Raw genomic sequence first — 18,964 nt, forward strand, 5'->3', positions numbered from 1 at the left:
TGTGACAAGTATAAAGTATTAAAAATGGAGGAATGCAAATATAGATCAAATGGCTGTGGTTGGCGTGAAGTGGAACAAAAAATAACAACGCTTGGTAGGAATAAACACTGAAGACAGGAAAACATCCAAAAACTGTGCCGAAGATCATGACAGTTGATTTTTTTATGTCACATGACGAAGGTCTAAAACGATCTTAACCAGTATTAAAATGACTAACTATATGGCTCGATGATGTCATCCTCAAATTTGCAGAATTGGCCACAACCAAATGATATAAAGAAAGTAATGTAACTGCTGTAAGAGCACAGAAAAAAAGTGCTGGAGCATGATGGAGCAGCATGTACACATGATGCCCCCTTCCTGTTTCTGACTGCCCCCTCATACAGTATATGCCTCCCTGGGACTAACAGATATTTTCTTACTCACAGACAAATCATAGTACGGACAGACAAATTAAAACACGCACACACCGCTTGAGATACAGACACACACAGTTAGGGATGATGTTTGATAAGAAATTATCGAGTTCGAGCCTATTATCGAATCCTCTTATCGAACCGATTCCTTATCGATTCTCTTATCGAGTCCAGATAGGTTGTTGTATATGGAAAAAAACACAATATTTGGTTTAACAAATCACTTCACATTATCTACTGCTCGCTACTATAGTATTACCATATCTGAGTTATTGTGCAGAAATGTGGGGAAATAACTACAAATGTGCGCTACATTCGTTAACCGTGTTACCAAAAAGATTAATTAGACTGATACATAATGTTGGATATAGAGAACATATAAACACTTTATTTATTGAGTCAAAAATATTAAAGTTTGATGATTTGGTAAAATTGCAAACAGCTAAAATGATGTGGAATTAAATGATGAAATGGATTAAGTAAAGAAGTTAAACATTGTACTGATATGATCCAGTTTAAGAGGTTGTTCAAATGAATAGTGCTTACAAAGTACAAAGAAGAAGAATTATGAGAAATACTTTCAACCTTATTGAAAATAAGATATTCTTCATCTCAGTATATTAATAATGACTGAATTAATTAATTACATATTACAAAACTGTTGTATATACTAATTCACAGATATTTTATTATAAAAAGGTCAGTAAATGACGTATATATTTGTAAACACTCTGAAGTGGGAAAGGGGTAGGATTAAATAAGCTTTACTTCTTTCTACTCCTGTAAAGTGAAATGATATGAAACTGATGTATTATGATGTGGTCGGATCATGTTTTGTTTAGTTATGTTCTGTTAGTTTTGGACTTCCTTAGTGGTTTTGTGCACTTCGAGGGTTTGTTTTAGTCACCATGGTTGCTTATGATTTTCACCTGCCTTGTACGCGCACCTGTTGCTCATCAGAGACTCTATTTAAGCCTGCCTTTTCCAGTCACTCATCGTGGCTTCATTGTTTGCATTTGCAACAGTTACGTTGGCATTCTGGTTTTCGAGCTCATGATTCCTGTGCTAAAGTTACCTTAGCTTCTAGTATTGCTGTGCTAAGTAAGTTTTTGCTTTAGCTTCTCGTGCGAGCGGCATGCTTTCCTTTTGTTTCGTTCCTGTCTGTTGTAATGTGTATGATTTATGAGAAATAAATTATCTCCTACCTGCACGCTTTCGTCCGGAGCCGTCAGTTTTGCGTCCCGGGAACGAACCGCACCCCACCGTGACAAATGACTGAGCTACGTGACGTCATTTCTTGTGATGTCCCACGGGGAATTTCTTGTCGGGACGGGATTCGTTCACAGGGATTCGAATAAAGAACCAACTCTTTTTCTTTACTATAGTGGTCTCGATAACGGGTACCGGTTCTCAAAAAGGGATTCGAGTCCGAGGACTCGGTTCTTTTCTTATCGAACAACCAGGAAAACCGGGTTCGAGCATCATCCCTACACACAGTAGTACATAGATACATAATTGCATTACACACGCACAGATTGTGATAGGCGTGTTTGCAAGTAATTTAGCAACAATAATACTTCCATATTTAACATGATTTGTTTTACTAATTTTAAACCTGTGACATTATCTGATCAAAAACATTAGATGATTGATATGTTTGTTTAATGAAAATTTGGAGCAAAGAAAGAATGAATAATTAATCCAAAATGTTTTCAGGCCCTTCAAAAACTTAAGGACTTGTATGTCCTGTTTGGCTTTGAAGATCATTAATATCGAATGTTTAAAAGATATGCAATTGCATGCATTACTGTACTTATGTTTTTTCTGTCAAAATGGAAAAATGTATACGAAAGATTAAGTACTTTAATGAAACGCATTATTTCCAGGCTTTCTCGGGCCACCTAAATGATGTGGTCCAAAATATTATAGACATTGGAGATGTTGAAGTGTTTGTCATTGTGGGGGAGTTCTTCAACACTACGGTCACCCAAACATGCCTTTATGAACCTTGCTTTGTGCAGTGGGAACAAAAAAGGGTTAAAATGTATTGTTTTAGACGTGTGTACAAATTGAATTACATTTAATAGCTTTATTTGATTAGGACAATGCATATTGATCAACATATGAGCAAAGCATCACAGTAAATACGCCAGAATTAGCTACAATAGCTAAATTTCATCTGTTGTCCTAATGCAGGCACCATAAAAACACACATATACAGACAATATCACACACATTTACAGACAATATTACACACATATAGAGACAATATTACACACTAGGGATGTCCCGATCCAGGTTTTTGCACTTCCGATCCGATACCGATATTGTTTTTGCACTTCCGATCCGATACCGATACTGACCGATACCGATACTGACCGATACTGGCCTATCCGAGCATGTATTAAAGTTTAAAGTTATTTAGCCTACTTAGTTGTCAGAATCATGTTGAAAAGGGTTTTAGTACTCTTGATAACAACTAGCCAGCTGAATTAGGGGAGTTTGAATAATACAAAATGGTTGGTAACAAGAAACTGACCTGTTTATTCAAGGATAAACACCAAATAGACAAAATTATACATGACAAACAGAAATGGCATCATTGAACTAGGGCTGGGCGATATGGCCTTTTTTTAATATTGCGATATTTTAAGGCCATATTGCGATACACGATATATATCTCGATATTTTGCCTTAGCTTTGAATGAACACTTGATGCATATAATCACAGCAGTATGATGATTCCATGTGTTTTGATTGATTGATTGAGACTTTTATTAGTAGGTTGCACAGTGAAGTACATATTCCGTACAATTGACCACTAAATGGTAACACCCGAATAAGTTTTTCAACTTGTTTAAGTCGGGGTCCACTTAAATTGATTCATGATACAGATATATACTATCAGATATATGCTATCATCATAATACAGTCATCAGACAAGATAATCACATTGAATTATTTACATTATTTATAATCCGGGGTGTGGAGGGGGGCGTCGGATGTAAGTGTCAAAAAGACAGCCAAAAGAGTTTGATATGAGAATAAATCTAAAGTTAAAATATAGGGTAGAAATGCACCCATTTGCAGGAAATGTAGTCTTGATTTTCAAAATTTTCTTTCAAGGCTTGCATGTCTACATTAAAACATTCTTCTTCATACTGCATTAATATATGCTACTTTTAAACTTTCATGCAGAGAAGGAAATCACAACTAAAAAAAATCACTTTGATGGTGTGGGCGTGTGGCACCGAATGGAGATAAGTGTCTCGACAGACGTTACAATATTTGAACAATGATGACGAAAACTGTTTTCTCTGTTGTGTCCGTGTGTCCAAAATTGTTATGCGCTTATTTTTTATTTGATTTTGTGCGTGGCATATAATTGCTATGCGCACAGGCGCGCACCTTAGAGGGAACATTGGTCACACGGCTGCGCTAGCATCACAGCTAACATTAGCCATGCTGCTACCTCTCTGCTGGGAGAGGACGTATACGTATGTGACGTATCACGTGACAGTATGTGACGTATGTAAGGAAGTGCGCTTGCTGTCTGTGAGAAGGAGACACAGAAAAGCGTGAGAAGAGCCTGTCGTGTAATGCCAGCAGCTAAAAGCAACTGCGTGAGAATCCAAAGACCTGTGGATGTGTTGAAGGTGTGCTGGAAAATGCGGAACGGAAATTAGGGAGCAGCAGAAAAGTGGAATGTATTATTTAAATCGGTGCGTTGGAAAACACGGACCGGAGTTTTTTTTTAAACTGGATCTGGATCGGCATTTTCCCATGCCTTGCCGATACGCACTTTTTAGCAAATATCGGCGGCCGATCCGATCCAAATATCGGATCGGGACATCCCTATTACACACATTTACAGACAATATCATATGTACTTTAAACTATGACTTACAATAAATATTGACAATGAAACAATCAACATAAGATGAACAGCTGAGCATGCACATTACACATGGGTACGAGACCGGTTTGTCATTAAGCACTGTTTTATTGTTTTTTTGAAAGTTGAATAGTTAACACCGTTAATAATATAAGCTGGTAGTGTGTTCCATGCATGTGTGCCTCTAATTGAGACAACCATTTGACTAAATTTAGTCCTACGTCGTTGATTGTTACAATCACCCCTGGTTAGCGCTCTAGTATTGACTCGATTGCAGGTTTTTTTCTCTATAAAAACTTGAAGTGGTGGAGGGGCAAGCTCATTCAAAAACCTAAAAACAAAACATACATCCAAAAATGTCTGATAGTTGTCCAAATCTAAAATACCATACTTGCTAAGAATATCACAATAATGATAGTGAAGAGAGTTTCTGTCTAAAATGTTTAATGTCTTCTTAAAGAGAGACTTAATGGGTCTTAAAGGTGCCATATGTTGTAATGTGGCCAGAAATGGTACTGCGATCACGATCAAAATTCTGTAGTCCCCTCCCTCTCTCCATGACTGAGGTTGCCAGATACGCAGCCGAATCCAAATCCTACTCCAAGGAACTTCAAATGGCAACCGACGAGTCCTACGCTGTAGGTTTCTCTTGTTTATGTTTCTTGCAAGATGGTTTACTAAGTAATTATGACACATTTTACTGATGTCCGTTGGCCAAATGTATTTGTAAAGTTACGCAGCAATATTGTAGTTGGGAGTCGGAACAGATTGTTGGCATCACCCTGCTAAAATGTCTAGTTTGACCGCACGGACCACCATCGACATAATTATATATACTAATATATAATATATCGCATAGGCCTACTTTGATGGCAAGTCAAGGCCAACAGTAAAATGACCGCCACATTTCATTTAGCATAACCCCATGTTGCATCCAACCTGACGCGCTGCATTCTTTTCCATGTACGCACGTCACCATCTTTCAGTGCAGAGTGCAATTCTATGAGCCAACCCACGATACGCAAAAACCGCTTTACACTTAAATCCTATAGCCTACTACCATGTCAATACACAAAGTAGAAAATCATTACATGTGATGCATTATATAGTGCCAAGCAAATATCACCCCATAGGTGTTTGATGCACATACAGTACCAGAAACCGCAATTAGCCGTGCTAATGTTGGAACGCATTTCCTCAGCGTATTAGCATATTGAGAAGGAAATAGGCCAGACCTGGGCATTCTGCGGCCCGCGGGCCACATCCGGCCCTTTGTACATCCCTGTCCGGCCCGCGTGAGGCCAATCATAAATTACAAAATACATTTAAAAAAGTATCTATCTCGAGTGTGCAATACAACAGTGCTGCTTTTGTTTTGAAAAGCGTTATTTGTATTACTTTCGTGTGGACGTATGCTTGTGCGCGATTGTGAGTGAATGTGAATAGCTGCAATCACAAATTACAAAATACATTTAAAAATACATCTATGTCGTGCGTGCAATACAACTGTGCTGTTTTTATTTTGAAAAGTGTTATTTATGGGCGTATGTCCGGGTGTAACCTGTGAGTGAAGGTGCACAGCGACAAGTGATGCACAGTTACCCCCGAGACGCTAAAAAAAGAAAAGTTGATGACGAATGGCGTGTTTCCAACAAGACATGGACTGCCAAGTATTTCTTTACAGAAATGAAAGGTAAAGCCGTGTGCTTAATTTGTGGTATACAGGTTGCTGTGTTTAAAAAATATAGTGTAACGACCTGCTGAAGTTGATGTTGTGTTCTTGAGTTGCGGAAATGAGGAGCGAGGATAGACGTGCGTGTGGAAGGAACGAGATAAGTTGAGCTGTGTTAGTATAGGTTGCTCAATAAAAGTTTAAAAAGAGCGTCAGACTTGGTGTGCACTTCTTCTGGACGCTACAATTGGTGTCAGAAGTAAAACTTTGCGCATACTGCCGCTGCTTGTGTGAGCATACTGCCCTGCTTGTGTGCTCAGCCTGCTACGTCATCGGGAGGTACGTGCGCGATGTTTCCTGGCGACTTTGTCAAGATTGAAAGGTGCCGGCAGCGACTGCAGATGTCTTTGTGAATCCCGGATGTGAGGAGCTCGCCGCAAAGAGTGAGAGAGAGGGAGTTAGGAGAGAGGCAGCGTATACAGGTGCAGCGCTCGCTGCTTGGCATGGGGGAATTCCACCCTCAATGAAGACTCCCAGATTTGATCGCAAGGCGAACTGGGAGGCATTTCATCCCACTTCTGACATCAATTGTAGCGTCCAGAAGAAGTGCACACCAAGTTTGACGCTCTTTTTAAACTTTTATTGAGCAACCTATACTAACACAGCTCAACTTATCTCGTTCATTCCACACACACGTCTATCCTCACTCCTCATTTCCGCAACAGCAACGCTTCCTCCTTCTTCGCCAATCACCTTACAGGCGTGATACGTTCACAACCAAGAGGATGCAGGATAAAGTGACAGAAATGGACATTTTTGCATTTTTTTATACATCAGGAAGTGTTGTGTAAGAAAGTGTTAAAAATAAAACCATCAAAAGCCATCTGCTTTTGTATAAAGATAAGTTAGGTTAAATGAAAATATTATTATTATTATTATTTATCTTACGGTATATCAAAAATAATTTGAGCAAAATTTAATTGAAATATTGTCGGTGTGGCCCTCCAGCAGTGCTCGGATTGCTCATGCGGCCCCCGGTAAAATTTAATTGCCCACCCCTGAAATAGGCACTGACACTACCCATATCCACACAGGTTTTATTTGTCGAAAATATATGTTGCCCTGTCAGTTGAAATACACATGGACATATAGGCTAACAGGCATATATTTCCCCCGTTAGCCTATATGTCCATGTGTCATTGACCGGGCTAGCATGCTAAGCATTACACTCGGACCTGAGCACCATCACACTAAGCATTGGTTGCAGGAACATACTATGTTTGTTAGACAAGATCATAGACTGTATTGGACAATATCGTTGACATACCAAATGTCCATTTCCATTTATTACAAGTAATAGGAAAACGTAAATGCCTGACTTACCTATCAAGGAACAAAATGATCAAGTTTGGCGTCAGATGAAAAAATCTTCTCCGCCTTCAATCGTCTCCATCTTTCAAAGGCATCCCCGATACAAATCCTCGTTTTGTTCCTGGCTTTGTCATGAATATGTTGAGAGTGGTAACTTTTAGATTTACTAAGGTCTGACATGTTTAGTAACTTTACCAGTGGCAGTAGCTCGACGAAAATGGCGGTGCGTAACTGGCAATCTGGATGTGACACACTCACAGACTTTTTAATTGGTCAAATGGTGGAAGGCGGGGCACCGAAATGAAAACAATAACAACATTTCGGGGCTGTAAATCTAATTTTGAAATGAGCATATCCCGGCTGAACTACTGTTATCAGTTATAGAGGTATTGGAAAAGAACATGATTTATTAATGCCTTTTGACATATCAGGGCCATTTAATGATGACTTGACATGAAATTATTACATATGGCTCCTTTAAGGTGCCCTGTGTTACATGAGACCAAGTTGTAAAACAGTAGTTTATATGTGTAAAAATCATGGCATTCATAAACACTTTTGCTGATTCTAAAGTGAAAAAAGGTCTTATATGAGTTGAATTTGATAGTACTTGTAATTGTTTTAACATGATACTTAAAAGTTAGGTTTGAATCAAAGACCACACCTAGATCAGTATGCGCGAGTACATCACTTTACAGCTTTGTACCCTAAAAAGCATCGTACCACACGCTTAAATGTCTGTGATGAACTTTCGCAACCTCCGCACATCCTCAGTCTTCAATCCGTGTTGTCATATTCAATCTGAACGGTAAGCGTGTTCACGGAAGTGAATGTGTTGTGTGTTAACGCTCCACCGATGATGTCATCTACCTAATGCGAGTGGACACCAAGTTTGGCATCTGATCCTCTTGTGTGTCTGAATTATTGAACATGTAACGGGACACTTTAATGGACACACATGCGAGAGAGGAAGCGGTGATGTAATCGCATCACTTTGCACGTGATCGCCATTAGTCAAGACTGAGGTTTATTTAGAATAAAGGATTATGTTTAAGTACAGTAGTTTCTTCAAATGCTCAATCGCTCACTCAGAGCTTGGGGACACCTAACTATAAATACTACTGTGGGCGCTCAACTCCAATTTCATTCCACATTTGTTTTAACCGACCGCTGTCTGACACTCCTTTTAGCCAAAACCACTTCATGGAGGACTGCTGGGACACATTAAACATTATTAGCATTAGTATAATAGCAAACTAAATGTTTTTTTTACTGGGTTACTTTACACAAAATGCTACTAGAGGGAAGAAAAAAACAATGCAACTAGAAATTGCAATTTCGTTACAAATTGCGTGTCAATACTGAAAAGCTGAAGTAAAAGTCTTAACAGTTAGCACGCTCGCCAAATAGCATCAAGTAACAAAATAGGAAAATGGGACTCTTGTGTGTAAACCTGTATAATGAGCAAGAAAGCTAGCATACTAGCATGCAATTGTTGGATACGTTAAAATGCGTGAAATAATAAAATATTTCACTCTAAGTCATACACCTATAAGATTACCATAAATTGCAGACTATAAGCCACTGCTTTTTTCCTACACTTTGAATCCTGCAGCTTATAAGACGGTGCAGCTAATTAATGGATATTTCTTTGCTTACGACGATAATAATTTAAAAAAATTTTTTTTTAAAACAAGCAAATACACTGAAAATGTGTTTTATTGTTTGTGCTATGATGCCATCTTTTGGACGGGTTTGACCACTGCAGGTGACGCACTGCCCTTCCATTTAGTGCTTTCAAGCCTGTTCAGTCTTCTAGCCGTCCGTAGCGTTTCTACTCTTACGGATTCTTCATTCATCACTCCAAGCAACGTTTGCAAGTTTCACAGTATAACTAAAACTGTTTGTACTTACTAAACCGTCTCATGTGTGATGTTTGTATGAGTGCTTTCATGCATAGTTGTATATGCTATCATAATGTATTGACGCTAGTGTCTTTAGCATAAGCTGATATGCTAACACATTTATGTGTGTCTGTGTTATTATTATTAACTTACAACGGCATTCTTTTCGTATTGTTTTAGTTTCACAAATGTCTCATTAAATTCACCAAAGACACCACCGTGGAGTTATTGAGTCTGTTTAGCTGATTGGAGAGCTAGCTTCCACAGCTAGTGGGTTCATGACGATGACTTCTGTTTTGTTTGATCAGCCGTTTTACTGCCATGTTACAGGCACAGTTTGGAAACAATTAGAGTATGTAAATAAACACTTACCAAAGCTTTCTGTGTAAATAACTCATTTCACAACGTATATATCTGTGTCCCGGTGCGGCTAATATATGAAAAAAAAATTCAAGGGCAAATGTCCTGGAAATTCCTGGAAATGTGTGAATTTTAGGAACATTTAAAAATGGCATCATGTGTGTCATGAATACATTTTATTTCATTAAATAAATAAATAGAAAAAAAAGAAGGTGTAATAATAAAAATAATAATAAAAATACTATTTATTGTGTGACTGCTGAAAACCAAATTGCAGAAATGTAATGTCAAGTAACTTAATGCTGCTTTAAATGGTGTGTTTGCTTTAAAAATATTCTAAAAAAAAATACCCACAAAATGTTGCTTATTTGTTTATGTGTCTGTATACAAACAAAAGTGGCCGGCTCGATACAAATATCAACAGTCACATAACGATGCTAAGTATAATATCATTATATGGTCGATACCAACCTGGTTAATTTGTCAAAATATATATTTTTTGTTTTTGGTATTGTTTACAAACTCAGGAATTAAGTTACTGGACAGAGGAGGACTTTAAGGAGGGGAAAAATAAAGGATTTAAATCAGAGCCAGTAAAGGAGATATTTTTAATATTTAATTGATATTGTTACACAGCCATTCTGTGCTTTTGTCTGATTATAATTGTGATCAAAAATGTAATCGTTCAATGATCATGAAAATTTGAAGTATCAGTATCAGCATTGGTATGACCAATACTGCTCCTGGACCTACTTGGTATTGGATCGGTACCTAAATATGTAGTATGATCCAAAACTAATATAAAGTATCAAACAACAGAAGAATAAGTGCTTATTACATTTTAACAGAAGTGTAGCTCGAACCATTTCACAAAAGAACGTAACCAGATATTAACAGTAATTTAGCAGGTTGACTTATGATAGTTCTGACAAAATGATACAGCTTGAAATGGCGCAATATGATACCAATAATATTGCAGCCAAGTTAGCAGCCTTTGTAACCGGATTCAAACTGTTTATATTATAATTTACATACACAAATATATATCGTGATATTGATCTACAGTATATCGTTACGGCAGGAGGCTGCAATATACAGTTAATCGCAATATAGATTTTAGGCCATATCGCCCATCCAGACAATTCACTATTAAAATCTAAATTACCATAGCGATAAAGGCTAAGCTGGAAAAGTGAATATATCAAACACACAAAACTAAGAAAACAAAATAAAAGTTTAAAAAAAAAAGTAAAAGTCCTTCTCTCCCACCCCTCTTGTGTGGGTCAGCTCCTAATTTTGCAGCAGAGTGAGACTTCCCGTCATATCACAAGTGCGTGTAAACCCAGAGCCTCTCCCCCCTCCCTCCCCTCCTCCTCCTCATTTCCACCCATCTCCCCTGGCGGTCTGGGATTCCAGGCATGCGTCTTCCTGTAAAATAAGCCCCCTGTCCCGTCCCCTTGCCGCTGCACAACACACCATGGAGCTGACATGGATGCATGTCTGATCACCAGGGCTGCAGAGATGCCCTCTGCACCCCAAAAACTCTCATAGATTGAGTTTGTGTGTGTGTGTGTGTGTGTGTATAAATTGTCTTTTTGTATATTTGTGTGTGTGTGTTGTTGACGATGGGTTGCCAGAGGCAAAAGGTGGACACGTGCTTCTAGCTCGCTGTCCTTGGCGTGATATGGAGAAGCGGAGGAAGACGTTTAATTTTTGACCACTATACCGGACTTGTCAAACAGTGTGGACGCCCTTTGACGGTCATGTCTAACGGCTACCGCACTTTATCGCAGCACCTGAACGACCTCAAGAAAGAGAACTTCAGCCTCAAGCTGCGCATCTACTTCCTGGAGGAGAGGATCCAACAGAAGTACGACGAGAGCAGCGAAGATGTCTACAGAACGGTGAGTCGACAGTGGTTTATTTTTAACCAGTCTCATGCCTATGAGACACTTCTGCACCGCAGAAGCTTCAGCTGTCACGCTCATCAACCACCGGCCATTTGGTGCGGCAAGTGTTGCTTTTAGAAGTCTCTTCCTTGCAACCTTTTGTAGGGTGATTTTTTTTTACTCATCAGCCATAACATTAAGTACACCCTGCACCATCAAAATGCCTTCACTCGAAGTAGTGGAATTTTAGTCTGCATATCTAGAGAAAATATTCAGTTGAAATGTAATATTCACATTCATATTGTAAAAGTGGGTGTCTTATTTAAGAAAGGGTTTCCCAAACTGGTGGGGTTGGGAACCAAAATGGGTCACAGGTCAGTTTTTATGGGGTCGCCGATGGTCTGTTAAATGCTGTTAGCTATTTTATATTCAAGCAGACGCATCATTTCTTGAAAAATATATTTCGATTGATGTTTGTTGTATCAAAGATATATATTATGTGTTCTTTTTCAAACTCATTATTAGTTGGGGTTGATTCATTGTTAGATTAGGGTTTTGGCACCAGCCGCTAGACTAGATCTGACCAATCTAAGTCTAAGACTAGATCTGACCAATCTAACTATATGACCAGATCTGACCAATATAAGTCTCTGACTAGATCTGACCAATATAAGTCTATGACTAGATCTGACCAATATTAGTCTATGACTAGATCTGACCAATAGAAGTATATGACTAGATCTGACCAATATAAGTCTCAGACAGATCTTACCAATCTAAGTCTAAGACCAGATCAGACCAATCTAAGTATAAGACTAGATCAGACCAAGCTAACTCTAAGACTAGATCAGACCAAGCTAAGTCTAAGAGTAGATCTGACCAATCTAAGTCTAAGACTAGATCTGACCAATCTAAGTCTAAAACCAGATCTGACCAATCTAAGTCTAAGACCAGATCTGACCAATCTAAGTCTAAGACTAGATCAGACCAAGCCAAGTCTAAGACCAGATCTGACCAATCTAAGACCAAATCTGACCAATTTAAGTCTAAAACCAGATCTGACCAATCAAAGTCTAAGATTAGATCTGACCAATCTAAGTCTAAAACCAGATCTGACCAATCTAAGTCTCTGACTAGATCTGACCAATCTAAGACCAAATCTGACCAATCTAAGTCTGAGACGAGATCTGGCCAATCTAAAACCAAATCTAACCAATCTAAGACCAGATCTGGCCAATCTAAGACTAAGACCAGATCGGACCAATATAAGTCTAAGATTAGATCTGACCAATCTAAGTCTAAGACTAGATCTGACCAAACTGAAACCAATTTAAATCTAAAACCAGATCTGACCAATCTAAGTCTAAGATTAGATCTGACCAATCTAAGTCTAAGACCAGATCTGACCAATCTAAGTCTATGACCAGATCTGACCAATATAAGTCTCTGACTAGATCTGACCAATCTAAGTCTAAGACTAGATCTTGCCAATCTAAGTCTAAGACTCGATCTGACCAATCTAAGTCTAAGACCAGATCTGACCAATCTAAGTCTAAGACCAGATCTGACCAATCTAAGTCTAAGACTAGATCTGACCAATCTAAGTCTAAGACCAGATCTAACCAACCTAAGTCTAAGACCAGATCTGACCAATCGAAGTCTAATACTATATCTGACCAATCTAAGTCTAAGAGTAGATCTGACCAATCTAAGTCTAAGACTAGATCTGACCAATCTAAGTCTAAAACCAGATCTGACCAATCTAAGTCTAAGACTAGATCAGACCAAGCCAAGTCTAAGACCAGATCTGACCAATCTAAGACCAAATCTGACCAATTTAAGTCTAAAACCAGATCTGACCAATCAAAGTCTAAGATTAGATCTGACCAATCTAAGTCTAAAACCAGATCTGACCAATCTAAGTCTCTGACTAGATCTGACCAATCTAAGACCAAATCTGACCAATCTAAGTCTAAGACCAGATCTGACCAATCTAAGTCTAAGATTAGATCTGACCAATCTAAGTCTGAGACGAGATCTGGCCAATCTAAAACCAAATCTAACCAATCTAAGACCAGATCAGACCAATCTAAGTATAAGACTAGATCAGACCAAGCTAACTCTAAGACTAGATCAGACCAAGCTAAGTCTAAGAGTAGATCTGACCAATCTAAGTCTAAGACTAGATCTGACCAATCTAAGTCTAAAACCAGATCTGACCAATCTAAGTCTAAGACCAGATCTGACCAATCTAAGTCTAAGACTAGATCAGACCAAGCCAAGTCTAAGACCAGATCTGACCAATCTAAGACCAAATCTGACCAATTTAAGTCTAAAACCAGATCTGACCAATCAAAGTCTAAGATTAGATCTGACCAATCTAAGTCTAAAACCAGATCTGACCAATCTAAGTCTCTGACTAGATCTGACCAATCTAAGACCAAATCTGACCAATCCAAGTCTAAGACCAGATCTGACCAATCTAAGTCTAAGATTAGATCTGACCAATCTAAGTCTGAGACGAGATCTGGCCAATCTAAAACCAAATCTAACCAATCTAAGACCAGATCTGGCCAATCTAAGACTAAGACCAGATCGGACCAATATAAGTCTAAGATTAGATCTGACCAATCTAAGTCTAAGACTAGATCTGACCAAACTGAAACCAATTTAAATCTAAAACCAGATCCGACCAATCTAAGTCTAAGATTAGATCTGACCAATCTAAGTCTAAGAACAGATCTGACCAATCTAAGTCTATGACCAGATCTGACCAATATAAGTCTCTGACTAGATCTGACCAATCTAAGTCTAAGACTAGATCTTGCCAATCTAAGTCTAAGACTCAATCTGACCAATCTAAGTCTAAGACCAGATCTGACCAATCTAAGTCTAAGACCAGATCTGACCAATCTAAGTCTAAGACTAGATCTGACCAATCTAAGTCTAAGACCAGATCTAACCAACCTAAGTCTAAGACCAGATCTGACCAATCGAAGTCTAATACTATATCTGACCAATCTAAGTCTAAGACTAGATCTGACCAATCGAGTCTAAGACTAGCTCTGACCAATCTAAGTCTAAAACCAGATCTGACCAATCTAAGTCTAAGACCAGATCTGACCAAACTAAGTCTAAGACTAGATCTGACCAATCTAAGTCTAAGACCAGATCTGACCAATCTAAGTCTAAGACCAGATCTGACCAAACTAAGTCTAAGACCAGATCTGACCAATCTAAGTCTAAGACTAGATCTGACCAATCTAAGTCTAAGACCAGATCTAACCAATCTAAGTCTAAGACCAGATCTGACCAATCTAAGTCTAAGACTAGATCTGACCAATCTAAGTCTAAGACTAGCTCTGACCAATCTAAGTCTAAAACCAGATCTGACCAATCTAAGTTTAAGACCAGATCTGACCAATCTAAGTCTAAGACTAGCTCTGACTAATCTAAGTCTAAAACCAGATCTGACCAATCTAAGTCTAAGACCAGATCTGACCAATATAAGTCTAAGACTAGATCTGACCAATATAAGTCTATGATTATGAACTGATAAAGTCTACTCAGATGAGAGGCAAAACGTCTTCTAAGACAAACCAAACAGTCCAGTTGTGATGATTGAATGCCCTGAGATGACAATGACATGGATGAATGACAACATCCATAGACTCAAGAATTAATTATTAGTTTATTTATTTAGGCATAGTTTCTATCAAATGTGTGTCTTAGGCTGAAAAACTTTTGCAAACCAAAAATAAAATGTGTGTTGCTGAATAGGACAAAAACAGTCCATTCAGTTTTTTTAATGTAAAATATACATTTTACAAACTCAAAGTTATTTACCTTACAATTACAGTACAACGGAAAACAATTCTACAGTAATGAGAAATAAAAGTTTATATCCTTTGAAATGGTTACTTGCATCATTATTATATACTATTATTACGTTACATTATAAACACTGTATAGTTTTATCGGTTATTTCCACAGTTTCAGAACATATTGTAGACAAATCTCAGAGTCTTAATTTTTTACAGTCAATTATTGCATATGGTTCTAATGTGTGGCACCTTGAGACGAGAATATGTTTATTGGCAGTCTAAAAGTAACATGTCTTCATTCACTTATTTTCGCAGTTTTACGCATTTGTATGTAAAAAATATAAAAATCTCAATTTTGGTGAGAAAATTGCCATTAGGTTTTTTTCACAAAATAATTAATTCCGACAATCGCTGCGCCAACTAGCAGTGGGGAGGCTAATATTTAGCAGAGAGACCGCTTGTATTTCAAAACACTCGTAAATAGAGGTACCACTGTACACCCAAGTTTCATTTCTATGGTTTTGTCCATGGATAAAATACAATACAAGTGTTGTGTGCAATGTGAAGTGTGTGTTAGGTGATAATGCATTTAACTGAATGACAACATTCAGGTGTATAATTTGATGGCCAGTGTATTACTTTAGTTTGCAGTGGTGTACAACTGCACTGCCCTAGATACTGTATATCAGGGGTGCCCATCACGTCGATGCCGAGCTACTGGTTGATGGTGGAGGGTGTGTCAGTCGATCGCCAGCCAGGCATTAAAAAAAATAGTCCTAAAAATTGCCGATCATCAATCTTCACTAAGACGTCACTTTCGCCACTTGATTGCCATTCACGGCACCCAGCTCAATATTAATTAAAAAACGACCGGCAGGAAGGCGAGAAACACTTTATATTTCAACCGTACCTCCTGTCAAAAGCCTAAAGACTGACCACACAGTTCCTGTCTTCACAATAAAAGCGCTGCTCCATCCTGCCTGCGCTAACAAAATAAGAGTCTCACAAGCTAGCAAGCTACGGAGTTTGCCGCCAATGTATTTCTTGTAAAGTGTATAAAAAGGAGTATGGAAGCTGGACAAATAAGATGGCAAAAAGCAACCACTTTGATGTGGTATTGGACAGAAAGGAGGACTTTTTTTCTCCCCCATTTGAAAATGTGGACGTTATCATCACTACTGTCTGATTCCAATCAATGCAAGTCATCAGAATCAGGTCATACACCAACTTATATTCTTGTTTTCATGAAAGAAAGGAATGTTAAACATGCTTGTATTATCATTAAACACATTTAACTTGTTAACAAAAACCTCTCTTTCATAAATAATTTATTATAAATTATAAATATATATATATCCATCAATCCATTTTCTACCGCTTGTCCCTTTCGGGGTCGATGTGTGTGTGTGTGTGTGTGTGTGTGTGTGTGTGTGTGTGTGTGAAGATGAGGTGGAGCACCTTGACTTGCTCATTTGAAAAGTAACTCGTCTCCTGAAAAAGTATGGGCACCCCTGTTGTATATTCATCGTTGACCAGTGTTAGACGCCTTTCAGCGAGATGCCGTGTAGTTCCACACAATTGCAATCCACAAACGCAATAATACACATAAAACAATTTTGCATTGGATCTCATTAGATTGTGAAAGTGTACCTAATGTTGTTAGTATGTCCTTGCTGTTTTAGACAAATAAGGCATGAGTGAATATCCCCAGTAACGAATGCCTATCAACACTGATAGAGTGACTGCAGATCACATATCAGGACAAGCACATCCATTTCAATCTCTTATATTTGCAATCCTTCACTCTTATCAGTCTAATCTCCTTGTGACAGGGGGCTAAAAGTTTGTTCCCAACGTGCGAGCTGCTCTGTGTTGTTGACCTGCATGCCCGCTGTCTAAACATTTCAGTGATACCAAGCTGAGTCGAGGTGGGCACATAGCGATCCCTTGATGCGCTATTTATAGTTGATGCACTCACGTGCGATTGCACGAGAGTCTGTATAAGAGGGACACGATTGACCAGTGTGTGTGTTTGTCTTATCGATTGGACAAGATGGGAGCAAAGAAGTAGTTAGCATCCTTTTCCGCACATCAATCTGTGTGTGTAAAGTGTGTTTCCCGCCATCAGTGTGTGAATGTGTGTGTGAATGGGTGAATGTGGAAATACTGTCAAAGCGCTTTGAGTACCTTGAAGGTAGAAAAGCGCTATACAAGTATAACCCATTTATCATTTATCATTTATTTAGGATTAACAATGAATTTATAGGGCGACGCATCGTTCCTGTTTTATTAGAGGGTTTGTTGCTGAGGGCTGGAGGGCCAACAGTGGCCAAAATAGCAGGTGACGCATATCTATATATAGAGCTGTTTTTCTAGGCTCTGTCTCCTGCTTTACACCATGTTATTGACACACACACATGCTCTGTCCTCTTTGCTGACAATACTCCCTAACATTCCTTAATAGACTGATAATTGTAAAAGTTTGGCATCCGTATCTACATTTTGCCTTTTGGGGAAAATAACATTAATTAGGGTTTTAGGCTGCTGATTCTTGTCATTCATGACTGGGATCTTGTATTAACTGTCATTTCTTTAATGCGTTCAAAGTAGGGTTGTTCCAATACCAACATTTTAGTACCAGTACTGGTACCAAAATGTATTTCGATACTTTTCGGTACATTTGTAAATAAGGGGGACCACAAAAAATGGCATTATCGGCTTTATTCTAACAAAAAATCTTAGGGTACATTAAACATATGTTTTTTATTGCAATCAAAGAACAATTTAGTCCTTTTAGTAGTAAATAAACAAACGAAGACTCCTAATTAGTCTGCTGACGTATGCAGTAACATATTGTGTCATTTATATTCTATTATTTTGTCAAAATTATGAAGGACAAGCTGTAAAAATGTATTATTAATCCACTTGTTCATTTACTGTTAATATTTGCTTATTTTCCATTTCAACATGTTCTATCTACACTTCTGTTAGAATGGAATAATCACTTATTCTTCTGTTGTTTGGATACTTTACATTAGTTTTGGATGATACCACAAATTTAAGTATCGATCCGATACCAAGTAGTTACAGGATCATACATTGGTCATATTCAAAGTCCTCATGTGTCCAGAGACGTATTTACTGAGTTTATAAACAGAATACTAATTTATTTTTGACTGTCGGCAAAATTGATTGCACGCCTTATTCTTCTCACTTAACAGACGCAATCAACTTTGCACACAGTTGATAGATCAGCTTTGCGTTTGCACTTGTTTAAGTACATGCACAATTTTACTAAATCAGGCCCCTACTATACAATGATGGTGAAATCACAAAAATTAGGATTAAGATTAGTTTATTTCAAAAGGGACAACGCAATTTCATAAACACATGGTTAAAAAAGCCAGAATTAGCCAGAAGGCTAGTTTTCATCTGTAGTCCCCTGGCCATGATGTGAAAAAGGCAGTAAAATTACAATTTCGAAGAAAAAGAGAGAAAAAGAAAAAAAGCACACAATACATATATACCGTATTTTTTGGAGTATAAATCGCACCGGAGTACCGAAAATGCATAGTAAAAAAGGAAAAAAACATATATAAGTCGCACTGGAGCCCGGCCAAACTATAAAAAAAA

The 18,964-nt window shown here is 38.1% G+C and overlaps 1 protein-coding gene across 1 annotated transcript in view; it reads left to right on the forward strand.

Annotated features, from left to right (window-relative positions):
• pde4dip (phosphodiesterase 4D interacting protein) overlaps positions 1-18,964 on the forward strand; it is a 115,477-nt gene that overhangs the window by 10,097 nt on the left and 86,416 nt on the right. The window contains exon 4 of the mRNA XM_061979765.1: positions 11,412-11,522. Within this exon, the coding sequence (XP_061835749.1) occupies positions 11,412-11,522 (111 nt within the window). The remainder of the gene's footprint in view (positions 1-11,411; positions 11,523-18,964) is intronic.

This window comes from Nerophis lumbriciformis, linkage group LG19 (assembly GCF_033978685.3).
Source record: "Nerophis lumbriciformis linkage group LG19, RoL_Nlum_v2.1, whole genome shotgun sequence".
Taxonomy (NCBI): Eukaryota; Metazoa; Chordata; class Actinopteri; order Syngnathiformes; family Syngnathidae; genus Nerophis; species Nerophis lumbriciformis.